Source organism: Hyla sarda, chromosome 1 (genome assembly GCF_029499605.1).
Source record: "Hyla sarda isolate aHylSar1 chromosome 1, aHylSar1.hap1, whole genome shotgun sequence".
Taxonomy (NCBI): Eukaryota; Metazoa; Chordata; class Amphibia; order Anura; family Hylidae; genus Hyla; species Hyla sarda.
Window position 1 is genome coordinate 39,479,725 of NC_079189.1, and position 13,488 is coordinate 39,493,212.

At 46.5% G+C, this 13,488-nt stretch overlaps 1 protein-coding gene across 2 annotated transcripts in view; it reads left to right on the forward strand.

Annotated features, from left to right (window-relative positions):
* The first annotated feature begins 1,566 nt into the window (after positions 1–1,566).
* Positions 1,567–13,488, forward strand: part of KRCC1 (lysine rich coiled-coil 1) — a 41,857-nt gene continuing 29,935 nt past the window's right edge. Inside the window, exon 1 of one of the 2 annotated variants that reach the window (XM_056554034.1) lies at positions 1,567–1,697. In XM_056554034.1, coding sequence (XP_056410009.1) covers positions 1,670–1,697 — 28 coding nt within the window. In that variant the 5' untranslated portion in view covers positions 1,567–1,669. Of the gene's footprint in view, positions 1,698–1,746; positions 2,069–13,488 lie in introns of those variants that run through there. The other variant, XM_056554033.1, reaches the window with a different exon arrangement.

The following is a 13,488-nucleotide window of genomic DNA, read 5'->3' on the forward strand; positions in this document are numbered from 1 at the left end:
TACTCCGGTGCTTACACATCTTATCCCCTATCCAAAGGATAGGGGATAAGATGCCTGATCGCGGGGGTCCCGCCGCTGGGGACCCCCGTGATCTTGCACGCGGCACCCTGTTTATAATCAGTCCAATGAGCGTGTTCGCTCCGGGTCCGATTACCGGCGACCACAGGGCCGACGGCGTGTGACGTCATGCTCCGCCCCCGTGTGACGTCACGCTCCGCCCCTCAATGCAAGCCTATGGGAGGGGGCGTGACAGCTATCATGCCCCCTCCCGTAGGCTTGCATTGAGGGCGGAGCGTGACATCACACGGGGGCGGAGGCGTGACGTCACACGCCATCGGCCCTGTGGTCGTCGGTAATCAGTCCCGGAGCGAACACACTCCTTGGACTGATTATAAACGGGGTGCGCCGCATGCAAGATCCCGGGGGTCCCCAGCGGCGGGACCCCCGCGATCAGGCATCTTATCCCCTATGCTTTGGATAGGGGATAAGATGTGTTAGCACCGGAGGACCCCTTTAAAGTAAAAATAGGCTGGGTCCTTAAGGGGTTAAGGGGTAAAGCATACTTATTTTCTTACCAAAAAGTTTTTGTTTTTTTTAATTAGTAAAATAAAACAAAAACCTATATAAATTGGGGGGTGTTGGGTATTGTTATAATCATATGGACCAATAGAATACAGATGAGGTGTCATTTTTACAGAAAATTGCCCTGTGTAGAAACAAAACCCTCCCATATTTTAAAATATGGCTGCTTTTTTTTGCCCTGCATTTTTTTTCTTTTCTTTTTTTTTGGTTTTGCTGTAGATTTGATGGTAATATGAAATAGGTGGCACAAAGAAAAAACCAAGTCCTTATATGAGTCTGTTGATGGAAAATGTAAAGCGTTATGGCCATTAAAAGGCGAGATGGAAAAAACATAAACGCAAAAAAATGAAAATCCCTGGAACTGAGGGGGTTAACATCTGACCTGCAACTATAGACCAGTGTTTTGCAACCAGTGCGCCTCCAGCTGTTGCAAAACTACAACTCCCAGAGGCTGTCCGGGCATGCTGGGAGTTGTAGTTTTGCAACAGCTGGAGGCGCACTGGTTGCAAAACACTGGTCTATGTTTTTTCCATCTCGCCTTTTAATGGCCATAGCGCTTTAAACACTACTATAGGGGGAGATTTATCAAAACCAGCCCTGAGGAAAAGTTGCTAAGTTGCCCATAGCAACCAATCAGTTGGCTGTCCGGGCATGCTGGGAGTTGTAGTTTTGCAACAGCTGGAGGCACTATGGTTGGGACACACTACTATAGGGGGAGAATTATCAAAATCTGCCATGAGGAAAAGTTGCTAAGTTGCCCATAGCAACCAATTAGATCGTTTCTTTCATTTAAAAAAAAGCCTCTGAACAATGAAAGAAGCGATCTGATTGGTTGCTATGGGAAACTCCTCTGGACGGGTTTTGACCACTCTGCCCCATAGACTTTACACTGAGCTGCGTATAAAACAGGAAGAGGCGTGGCCTTAACAAGCGTTGCCAGTTGAATGTCACGTGACCTCCTATCGTCCCATCAGGCCTTCCTAGCTGCGCATGCGCCCTAACCGTTAACCGTGAACAAGACAAGCGGTTCTGTATACAGAGCGGCTTATTACGTCAGCACTCTCCATATAACGGGTGGTGTACAGTAATGGACACGATATCAGAACACAACTCAGGTGTCATTTAGTTGGGCAATGCCACTAGCTAACATGGCCGCTCGTAGGCCGACACAGCTGTGTCACGTGTCAACTTCCGGTCACAGCTCGAACGGGCCGCTGGGAAGCGCCTGAGCTAAACGAACATGCGTGCGCGTCATGCGTGACGTAGCTGTCCACACCCCGGTGCGGTCAGTCCCTTGGAGGGTGGGGGAAGTGAGGGGAGAGCTCACAGAGTGCCTGTAACATGGCGACGGAGGGTGCGATCATCCCGCAGCTAGTGGAGAGTATAACACAGAGCAGCAGCCCCTCCACTGCTACCACTTGTAGCGTAACCATGGCGGGGGGGGACATTAGTAGTAGTGCCCACTCCACCATCCCCTGCCACACAGGTGAGTGTGAGTGACCCCGCCAGGAGGGACAGGCCCCGCACTCCGAGGAGGGGGAGGGGTGGGGACACATACCGGGGCTCGGGCCCCTGGGGACAAGGGTAGGGCGTTCTGGAACTTGTAGTGTTTAGGAAGGGGCTACAGGGGGATTACTGGGGCTTCAAGGTAGGTACAAAAACAAAGTGGAAAACCAAGAGGTTTTGTAATAATCTGATCCCCAGCCTGCTGCTAACCCCAGACCTATGTAGGCCTCAGTGCACAGAGTCCATAGTGGTCATGTGACCCAGTCTGCTGCCTCTAGCCGCAGTAGTCATGTGACCAAGACCGCTGTTTCTAGCTGTAGTAGTCCTGTAACCTAGTCCGCTTTCTTAAGCTGTAGTAGTCGTGTGACCCAGAACGCTGGCTCTAGCTGTAGTAGTCGTGTGACCCAGTCCGCTGGCTCTAGCTGTAGTAGTCATGTGACCCAGAACGCTGGCTCTAGCTGTAGTAGTCATGTGACCCAGTCCGCTGGCTCTAGCTGTAGTAGTCCATATGACCCAGTCCGCTGGCTCTAGCTGTAGTAGTCCATATGACCCAGTCTGCTGGCTCTAGCTGTAATAGTCATATGACCCAGTCCGCTGGCTCTAGCTGTAGTAGTCCATATGACCCAGTCCGCTGGCTCTAGCTGTAGTAGTCATATGACCCAGTCCGCTGGCTCTAGCTGTAGTAGTCCATATGACCCAGTCCGCTGGCTCTAGCTGTAGTAGTCATATGACCCAGTCCGCTGGCTCTAGCTGTAGTAGTCATATGACCCAGTCCGCTGGCTCTAGCTGTAATAGTCATATGACCCAGTCCGCTGGCTCTAGCTGTAGTAGTCCATATGACCCAGTCCGCTGGCTCTAGCTGTAGTAGTCCATATGACCCAGTCCGCTGGCTCTAGCTGTAATAGTCATATGACCCAGTCCGCTGGCTCTAGCTGTAGTAGTCATGTGACCCAGTCCGCTGGCTCTAGCTGTAGTAGTCCATATGACCCAGTCTGCTGGCTCTAGCTGTAATAGTCATATGACCCAGTCTGCTGGCTCTAGCTGTAGTAGTCCATATGACCCAGTCCGCTGGCTCTAGCTGTAGTAGTCCATATGACCCAGTCCGCTGGCTCTAGCTGTAGTAGTCATGTGACCCAGTCCGCTGGCTCTAGCTGTAGTAGTCCATATGACCCAGTCCGCTGGCTCTAGCTGTAATAGTCATATGACCCAGTCCGCTGGCTCTAGCTGTAATAGTCATATGACCCAGTCCGCTGGCTCTAGCTGTAGTAGTCATGTGACCCAGAACGCTGGCTCTAGCTGTAGTAGTCATGTGACCCAGTCCGCTGGCTCTAGCTGTAGTAGTCCATATGACCCAGTCCGCTGGCTCTAGCTGTAATAGTCATATGACCCAGTCCGCTGGCTCTAGCTGTAATAGTCATATGACCCAGTCCGCTGGCTCTAGCTGTAATAGTCATATGACCCAGTCTGCTGGCTCTAGCTGTAGTAGTCATGTGACCCAGTCCGCTGGCTCTAGCTGTAGTAGTCATGTGACCCAGTCCGCTGGCTCTAGCTGTAGTAGTCCATATGACCCAGTCTGCTGGCTCTAGCTGTAGTAGTCCATATGACCCAGTCCGCTGGCTCTAGCTGTAGTAGTCCATATGACCCAGTCCGCTGGCTCTAGCTGTAGTAGTCCATATGACCCAGTCCGCTGGCTCTAGCTGTAGTAGTCCATATGACCCAGTCCGCTGGCTCTAGCTGTAGTAGTCATATGACCCAGTCCGCTGGCTCTAGCTGTAGTAGTCATATGACCCAGTCCGCTGGCTCTAGCTGTAGTAGTCATATGACCCAGTCCGCTGGCTCTAGCTGTAGTAGTCATATGACCCAGTCCGCTGGCTCTAGCTGTAGTAGTCCATATGACCCAGTCCGCTGGCTCTAGCTGTAGTAGTCCATATGACCCAGTCCGCTGGCTCTAGCTGTAGTAGTCATATGACCCAGTCCGCTGGCTCTAGCTGTAGTAGTCATATGACCCAGTCCGCTGGCTCTAGCTGTAGTAGTCATATGACCCAGTCCGCTGGCTCTAGCTGTAGTAGTCCATATGACCCAGTCCGCTGGCTCTAGCTGTAGTAGTCCATATGACCCAGTCCGCTGGCTCTAGCTGTAGTAGTCATATGACCCAGTCCGCTGGCTCTAGCTGTAGAAGTCATATGACCCAGTCCGCTGGCTTTAGCTGTAATAGTCATATGACCCAGTCCGCTGGCTCTAGCTGTAGTAGTCCATATGACCCAGTCCGCTGGCTCTAGCTGTAATAGTCATGTGACCTAGTCCGCTGGCTCTAGCTGTAGTAGTCATGTGACCCAGAACGCTGGCTCTAGCCGCAGTAGTCTAGTGACCAAGACTGCTGTTTCTAGTTGTTGTAGTCCTGTAACCTAGTCTGCTTTATTAAGCTGTAGTAGTCATGTGACCCAATCCCTAACTCTTGCCGCAATAGTCATGTGACCAATACCACTGGTTCTAGCTGTAGTAGTTGCGCAACTACTACAGCTAGAACCAGTGGTATTGGTCACATGACTATTCCGGCAAGAGGCAGGGGATTGGGTCACATGACTACTACAGCTTAATAAAGCAGACTAGGTTACAGTACTACAACAACTAGAAACAGCAGTCGCAAGCGGAAATTCAGAAGTGTGAATGGGAGTGTGGAATCCCATAGAAGTCTGTGGGCTTTAAGTTGAGGTGGAAATTCTGCCTTGTGAATAAACCCTTAGGCTAGGTTCACACTGCGGAATCCCCGGGCAGAAAATTTCCGCCTGGAGATTCCGAGTGCGGCCAGCGCCGACTGAATGAGTCGGCGCTAGGACCGCACAGACACTGCAGTTTCCAATAGACTGCAATGTGTTCCGTGAGTATTTCCGCCTGAAGAATGAGCAACTCCATTCTTCAGGTGGAAATTTTCCATTCACAAATTCCAGAATGTGAATTTGTGTACGGAAACCCATTCACTTCACTACACTATACATTTTAGTAAGCAGAATTTCTGCCTGTAATTGCAGGTGGAAATTCCGCAGTGTGAACCTAGCCTTACTGTGGATTTATAAACCTCATGAGGAGGGCGAGAGCAGATTAGAAGGGGGTCTTGGTTTTCCACTTTGCCTATTGTAGCCACCTTTTAAAGTCCTGAACAATCCCATTACAAATGTGTAAGGATGGGATCCTAATATTAAGCAGGGAATCTGACCTTACATGAGACAACCCACTGCAGTGCTGGGGGATCCTCTCCGCAGTGATGTCTGAGCATTGGTCACACATGTATATTACAGACAGAAGTCCTAGCCTGATGGGGGCTCTACTGACTGACCGCACCATAGATCATTATCATGGTTTCAGTTCAGGTCTTGAGTCACACTGGGGGAGATCTATCAAAACCTGTGCAGAGGAAGAGTTGCCCATAGCAACCAATCAGATTGCTTCTTAAATTTTTAAAAAGGACTCTGAAAATTAAAAAGTGATCTGATTGGTTGTTATGGCCAACTGGTCAACTTTACCTCTGCACAGGTTTTGATAAATCTCCTCCATTGTCTGGTTAGGACTTGTATCCGTATTATGCGCTTGGGACTAAAGTATCCATCCACTAGAGACCATCCTGCTATTGAACAACATTGCACAGAGGAAATAGAACGAGTTGTAGAATATTCGCTAGATCCAGTTCTGATTTTCAGATAGAGGTTTTCTTTATTCTCAGCTAAAGTGAACATAAAAATTGGCTTTGGATGGGATTTTATAGGGTTTCATAATAGTTTAGAGTTAATTTTTTTGCACTTTAAGCCCCTATGGGACTTGTGTGAGCAATAATTCAATCACATATGTACTGCATTTCCACAAGCAGGTTCTATCAATAGTAGAGTCCCGGAGATGTAGCAAAGGCTTCAGGCTGCTGTGATTGGATCTGCTACCTGCGATCCCAACCACTGCACCACCAGTGTCAAATAGAACAATCCTTTAAAGGGGTACTCCGGCCCTAAGACATCTTATCCCCTATTCAAAGGATAGGGGATAAGATGCCTGATCGTGAGGGTCCCGCAATCTTTCATGCAGCACCCCGCTATCGTCAGAATCCAGAGCGAACATCGCTCCGGGTCTCCCCGGATCACGGGGCCAGAGTATTGTGACATCACGGCTCTGCCCCTGTGTGCCGTCACACTCCGCCCCTTAATGCAAGCTTATGGGAGGAGGTGTGGCGGCTGGCAAGCCCCCTCCCATAGGCTTGCATTGAGGGGGCGGAGCGTGAGGTCACACGGGGTCAGCACGCGCTCCTCACTGAGCTCTGGGTGCCGCCCCGTTGATTGCTGGGGGCCCCAGCGGTCGGACCACCCGTTAACAGCTACTTATCCCTTATCCTGTGGATAGGGGATACGTTATTATTTGCCGGAGATCTCTTAATGGAGATTTATCAAAACTGGTGCAAAGGAAAAGTGCACTGCTGCCCCTTTAAACCAATCAGGTTTCCTTTTTTGCAAGCCTAAAAAAAAACAGAAACCTCATTGGTTGCTATTTGTAACGTCTTCACTGTTCCTATGCCTGGTTTTGATGTATATCCCACACTGTTATACATTCAGTAGAAAAGTTAAAGGGTTTGCAGGCGTATTCAATGACTTGTGTAGTTTTCTGCTGTGCACTGTTGTTCTCCTTTCAGAGATGGCGAGATGCATAACCCCATCTAGATTCTAATCACACAACAGCGGTGGTAGACCAGTCGGGTCAGGGGATTGCATACACAGCTATTCCCTAATAGGTTTTAATGGAGTATTCTAATAATAAGGCAATGAAGTCTTATTATTGCTTCTCTCTTATACATATAGGGCAGGGGTCTGTATCCGGTGCTTTGTTGTTAAATTGCAACTCTTAGGCCAGTGTCACGGGAGCATATAATGGGCGTCCTGCTCCGACCACATGTTTGATGATGCAAACTGACAACCTCATAGGGATCTGTGATGGTGTTAGTTTGGGTCATTGGACACTTGGCCGCAGCATGTTCGTCCATAATACTTCCATGTGAAACTTCGGAGTTGTAGTTTTCCAACAGCCGGGTGACGTCCTTCCTAAATGATGCCTGTGAGTGCAGGTGTAAGGCACAAACATTATGACAACTCTTCTTGGCTCAGTTTAAAGGGAAGGTTCTCCTTTAAACATTTTTGTATGTGAGACATGTCAGAAGACATTATTAGGAGGTATATGTGTCTTTTGGGGTCACAAAGAGCCAGAAGCACCATAACATGCAGAGGACCACAATGGGCCCCTTGATTCTAGCAGAAACCTCACCAATGATATCTTTTGACATGTCGATAAATGTTTAAAGGCGAACGTTCCCTTGTGAAAGATCTACCTGTAAAGACATTTCATAGACAACAGTATGAAGCTTCCAATAAGAGCAGCCACTGAGATTTCACGTCCCCTTAGGCTTCCGTTAGCCCCTTAGCAGAGACTATTAGAAATTCCCTTATTATATTAGTGTCTGCTCCCCAGGATGTGTCATGGGATTACATACTGCTATCTGATCCCATGATGTGTCTTAACGTTCCTCACATTCATCCCTAGTATGAAGTCTAAACAAATAAATTCCGGTCTTCTGAATCAGAAGATTGGACCCGAAGTGGTCTACTGTGACCCCTCAGGTTATTAGTAGGGGGCTTCTAGACCCTATGAGAGTATCAGGGTCACGTCCTCCAGTCTACATTGAGTTCACTCATATCATGGGAATAAACGTTCCAGGAGTGGGAATTACATGATGGGAATAGTGCCCTCTCTAGGTCCCCTGTATGTGTATTACCGTGTGTGCAGTATTCCTCTGGGAGATCTACCACATGTAAGTAGGTGTATAATATAGAGCTGATTCACTGATGTCACTGGAATAATAAGTAAGTAAACAGGATGTTTCCTGATCTCCATTGCCTAAAAGGAAAAGGTGTTTATAACACAGTAGAATACGCTGGCACATGTGTGGGTGATGCCCTCACTGCACCACATACCCAGCATGAGTTTAGAGCGAACAAGTGGCTTCAGGCTGGAGTTAGACAACTACAATTGATGGGAGCAGCATGGACACTCGTCATGTTGCATGCTGCTGGGGTCAGGTTGCACTTGGTGTCATGTTGGTCGTGTTAGGCTGCATTCACATCTCATTTTCTCTGTACGGGTGCCGAATCCGGCTGGGGGACGGGAAAACCGGGTGCTCCCGTACCCCAATTAAACAAAACTACCCTTGGGGTAGTAAGAGGTCAATAGCCAATGATACACTAAACCCCAGGTTCCTAAGCCCGGGGTAAGAAACCCCTATTGCTTACCCCTAAAATATAACTTTTATTGAGTGCTAATAAAATGTCCCAAAAAGGAAACTTTAAAACTGATACCAGATGTACCTAGTGCTTATAACAATGGTGGAAATGGCAGCTGTCATCGGGGATATTTATAACCCACCCCCTGATGTCATAATGGTGAGCCTGATCACTTTTGTCTCTTGAGAAAGCCGCGGAGGCGGCGAAACATGTAGAGGCGGCAATAGTGTTTTGTTTTTAAGCGGTACCAGTGTGTCACCCTATATACAATCAGCCACTGCAGGGCTATCTTTGGAGAGATAGTGGAGACTATTCTCTTAATCTTGATATTATAAGCACTAGGTACACCTGGTATCAGTTTTAAAGTTTCATTTTTGGGACACTCAATAAAAGTTATATTTTAGAAGTAAGCAATAGGGGTTTCTTACCCCGGGCTTAGGTCCTGGAGTTTAGTGTATTATTACTCCCGTACCCCAGGCGGACCTGCGCTGAAATCCATTTACTTTAATGAGCCGACCGGAGTCAAGCGGTGACTCCGGTCGGCTCATTTTTGACCTTTAGGTCCGGTCAGGAAACCGCATACGGGTCAAAAATGAGCCGACCGGAATCACCGTTTGACTCCGGTCATCAAAGTAAACGGATTTCAGCGCTGGTCGGCTGGGGTACGGGAGCACCCGGTTTTCCCCTCCCCCAGCCGGATCCGGCACCCGTACAGTGAAAACGAGGTGTGAATGCAGCCTTCAAGGGGTACTCCACTGGAAAACATTTTTTTTTTTTTATTAATTCAAATGGTGCCAGAAAGTTAAACAGATTTGTAAATTACTTCTATAAAAAAAAAAAAAAAAATCTTAATCCTTCCAGTACTTATCATTTGCTGTATGTTCCACAGGAAGTTGTTTTCTTTTTGAATTTCCTTTCTGACTGAAACAGTGCTCTCTGCTGACACCTGTGTCCATTTTTGGAACTGTCCAGAGTAGGGGCAAATCCCCATAGAAAACCTCTATTGCTCTGGACAGTTCCTGACATAGACAGAGGTGTCAGTAGAGAGCACTGTGGTCAGACTAGAAAGGAAATTCAAAGAGAAAAGAACTTCCTCTATAGCATACAGCAGCTGATAAGTACTGGAAGGATTAAGATTTTTTAATAGAAGTAATTTACAAATCTGTTTAACTTTCTGGCACCAGTTGATTAAAAAAAAAATGTTTTTCAGTGGAGTACCCCTTTAAAGGGTAACTCTACTCCCCAGCATCCGGAACATTGAGTTCCTGGTCGCTGTGTGTGGGGCTTCCGTGTTCACACCCGCCCCCTCGTTACTTCACACCCCGTCATGTGTCGTCACGTCCCGCCCCCTCAATGCAAGTCTATGGGAGGGACCGTCACGCCCTCTTCCCATAGACTTTCATTGATGGGGCCGGCTATGACATCAAGAGGGGGTGGGGCTGGACATGGAAGCCCGCACACAGCGTCCAGGAACTCAATGTTCCGAACGCTGGGGAGAAGAGTAACCCTTTTCAGTATGTAATGCAATAGGACCCGACATCACTATGCAACAGCCGACCCGTAGAGACGTGGTTATCTAGCTCCGGGCTGAAGACCTAGAATCCTGAATGACTCGTTGACTTTGGAGAGTCTTCTGCCCAAGTGTGATGGACCCCAGAGTCCATTAACATACACTATGCCATAAGGTTACTCTACTGTCTTCTTTTCATATATGATGTGGTTAGTGAGCCCTTTGGATCCATCTTTTGTATGATGTGGGTCTGGGGAGCCCCCTCTGTCACATCTATATATGGTGTTATAAAGGGATTCTTCCATTTTGTGTGTGGTATGACATCATGTGATTTCATGTGTTTGCGTTGATGTCATACGTGTTGCTGAATGCCCAGTACTTCACATAAGACACATCAGCTCGTATATGGAAGCGGTCGTTGCCTGACTTCTAATAAAAAGATAGATTATTGACATTTAGATATTGACATTTTGCCTTTACTTTTTCTCTTTAATGCTGCCATGTGACCTGAACATACATTTCATGTTAGAAAGCGATTTCTACCTGATCTGAACCACACCAACCAGTCATTCCAGTAAGGAGCAGAGATCCACTGGAAATAATGGGAATGGTCCCCTTTAGCACTCATTTGCTACTGTGTATCAAGTTCTTTTTGTTCCAGGTGTCAGTAAGGTTCCTAACCATAATGTGCGAGTATCTTCGAAGTGGCATTTCCCATATTCTCTCCAAGAAGAAAATCTCTTCGTCATGTCTGGTGGCCTGCCTCTAGGGCATCCTGGGTTTCTGAACAAAGCTAAGATTGCTTAAATGGGCACTGTCACTTTAAAAAAAACGTTTGCCAACTTTTCTAAGAGGGTGTTAACCGTTTTCCGTATTTGCACATTCGTTTTTTCCTCCTTCCCTTTTTAAAAATCATAACCCTTTCAATTTTGCACATAAAAATCCATATTATGGCTTATTTTTTGTGCCACCAATTCTACTTTGTAATGACATCAGTCATTTTACCCAAAAACCTGCAGCGAAACAGAAAAAAAAATCATTGTGAGACAAAATTGAAGAAAAAAACACAATTTTGTAACTTTTGGGTGCTTCCGTTTCTACGCAGTATATTTTTCGGTAAAATTACATGTTATCTTTATTCTGTAGGTCCATACGATTAAAATGATCCCCTACTTATATAGGTTTGATTTTGTCGTACTTCTGGGAAAAATCATAACTACATGCAGGAAAATGTATACGTTTAAATTGTCATCTTCTGACCCCTATAACTTTATTTTTCCGCATATGGGGCGGTATGAGGGCTAATTTTTTTGCGCTGTGATCTGAAGTTTTTAGCGGTACCATTTTTGTATTGATCAGACTTTTTGATCGCTTTTTATTCTTTATTTGATTATATAAAGTGACAAAATCCGCTATTTTGGACTTTGGAATTTTTTTGCGCATACGCCATTGACTGTACGGTTTAATTAACTATATATTTTTATAATTTGGATATTTCTGCACGCGGCGATACCATATATGTTTATTTTTATATACAGGTTTTTTTTTTTTTTTTTTTTATGGGAAAAGGGGGGTGATGCAAACTTATTAGGGAAGGGGTTAAATGATCTTCACTTTTTACCTTTTTTTTTGCAGTGTTATAGCTCCCATAGGTGGCTATAACCCTGCACACACTGATCTTTTACATTGAACAATGGTTATTCGGTGAACAGACAGCGAGGAGGAAGGTTGGAGACCCTCCTGCTGTCCTACAGCTGTTCGGGATGCCGCTATTTTATTGCGGCGGCCTCGAACAGCCCCCTGAGCTAACCGGCAGTGTTTTAGTTTTTTTGTTTTAGTTTCACTTTAGTTTTCAACTTTGAACGCCGCATCTAAAGGGTTAATAGCGCGCGGCACCGCGATCAGTGCCGCACGCTATTAGCCACTGGTCCCGGCCATTGTTAGACGCTGTGGCCCCGCATTGTACAGCGGGAGCGGACTCAGGGCGTACAGGAACACCCTAAGTCCTTAAGGAGTTAAGCGTGTTCACTCCTGGCTCTGTGTCACGTCACTGAGACAAACTTTCAATGTAAGTGAATGGGATTATCTTGGTAGCAGGCACAGAGAGCGGGGAGTGAAATGCTCAGTTGCTCCCTTCTCTACGCAAGCTCTAGCAATTGGTTGGATTGAACACTCAGACCCCAATCGATCAAAATTTTGATATGTCAAAAAGAAATTTAAGCAACACGTACACTTGTGTGACATTGGTTTTGCCTCGATGTCAATTCCTGGTTCAGAGCTGAAAATTGTCCAGTCCAGAATCCCATTCAGATGTCAAGTCCAGTTTAGTAAAATGTGTGATCACAGGGGATCCAACCGTGATCTCCTATACGGGGTCCCGGCTCACCTGCATGAAGTTGTGTGAACCACCGCACAAAGCTGAGGTCAACAGGCCCCCTCCATGCATCTCTATAGGAGATACAGAGTAAAGCTCTTCCATAGAGCTAAAGAGGGTGCATGCAGAATCATGCTCCTTGCACGAGGAAAGCCGAGACTCCAGGTAGGAGATCGCAGGGGGTCTGACCGCGATCTGACACTTATCCCCTATTCTTTGGACAGTGGATAAATTTTTCTGATCTGGATAACCCCTTTTTAAAAGGGATATCCTGTCCTTTAAAATGATTGGTCTATCCTCAAGATTGGCCATCAATTTTACATTGTTGGGAGTCGGACTCCCAACACCAGTGTTTACAATGGCTCTTCATTGCACTTACCAAACTACTAGTATCGGCAATGCAAGGTACAGCAGCATTGTCCCATTCAAGGGCCTAGAATATAATTTTTGCTCTTCATGTGCTACTTGCGAGTGTGTCGTGGGTTCAGTATGCATGTGTGCGTTATCAGATTGTGCAACATCAAGGGGCTGCCCTAAAACTGTTATTGTCATTAAAAAAAAAAATTGACATGTCAAAATTTTTGATCTGTCAGAGTGTGGGTGCTGAGACCCCTCCAGTTGTTAGAAGGAGCAAAGAGAAACTCCCCAACGTCACCTCGCTGCAGATGGGCTACATAGACTTTCTGTACAAGACCACCACTTATCAAAACTATTAATGTGTCTCATGTCAAGTTTTTTTTTTCAAATAACAGTAAAATTTTAAACTACCCCTGATAAAGTGCCTGTCAGAGATTACTTCTTAAACAGTACATGCTAGAACTGGCCCCGATACACAGTGCCGAAAGTTTACCACCTCTTCCCACCAATATTCATAACCTTCCTGTGTGCCATAGCCAGACAATACATCCTTATGCAGTTGTCCTGCTGGAGTGTGTCGTACACAGTGCTCTATTTCAAGTGTCCCAACCAGAGTGTATCTCCATACCTAATGCTCCAGTCAAAGTTGTTCCATACCAGGGATTACCCAATACCCAGTGTCCCAGCCATAAAACATCCATAACCAGTGACCTAGTGTTCATTCATACACACTGCCCAAATAGAGAGTATCTCCATAGCCAGTGCTTTTTTTTTTTTTCTTAGTGCCAAAGAGAGTATATTCATACATAGTGCCTCCATACACATTTCCTTAGCATGTAAGTTCCATAATA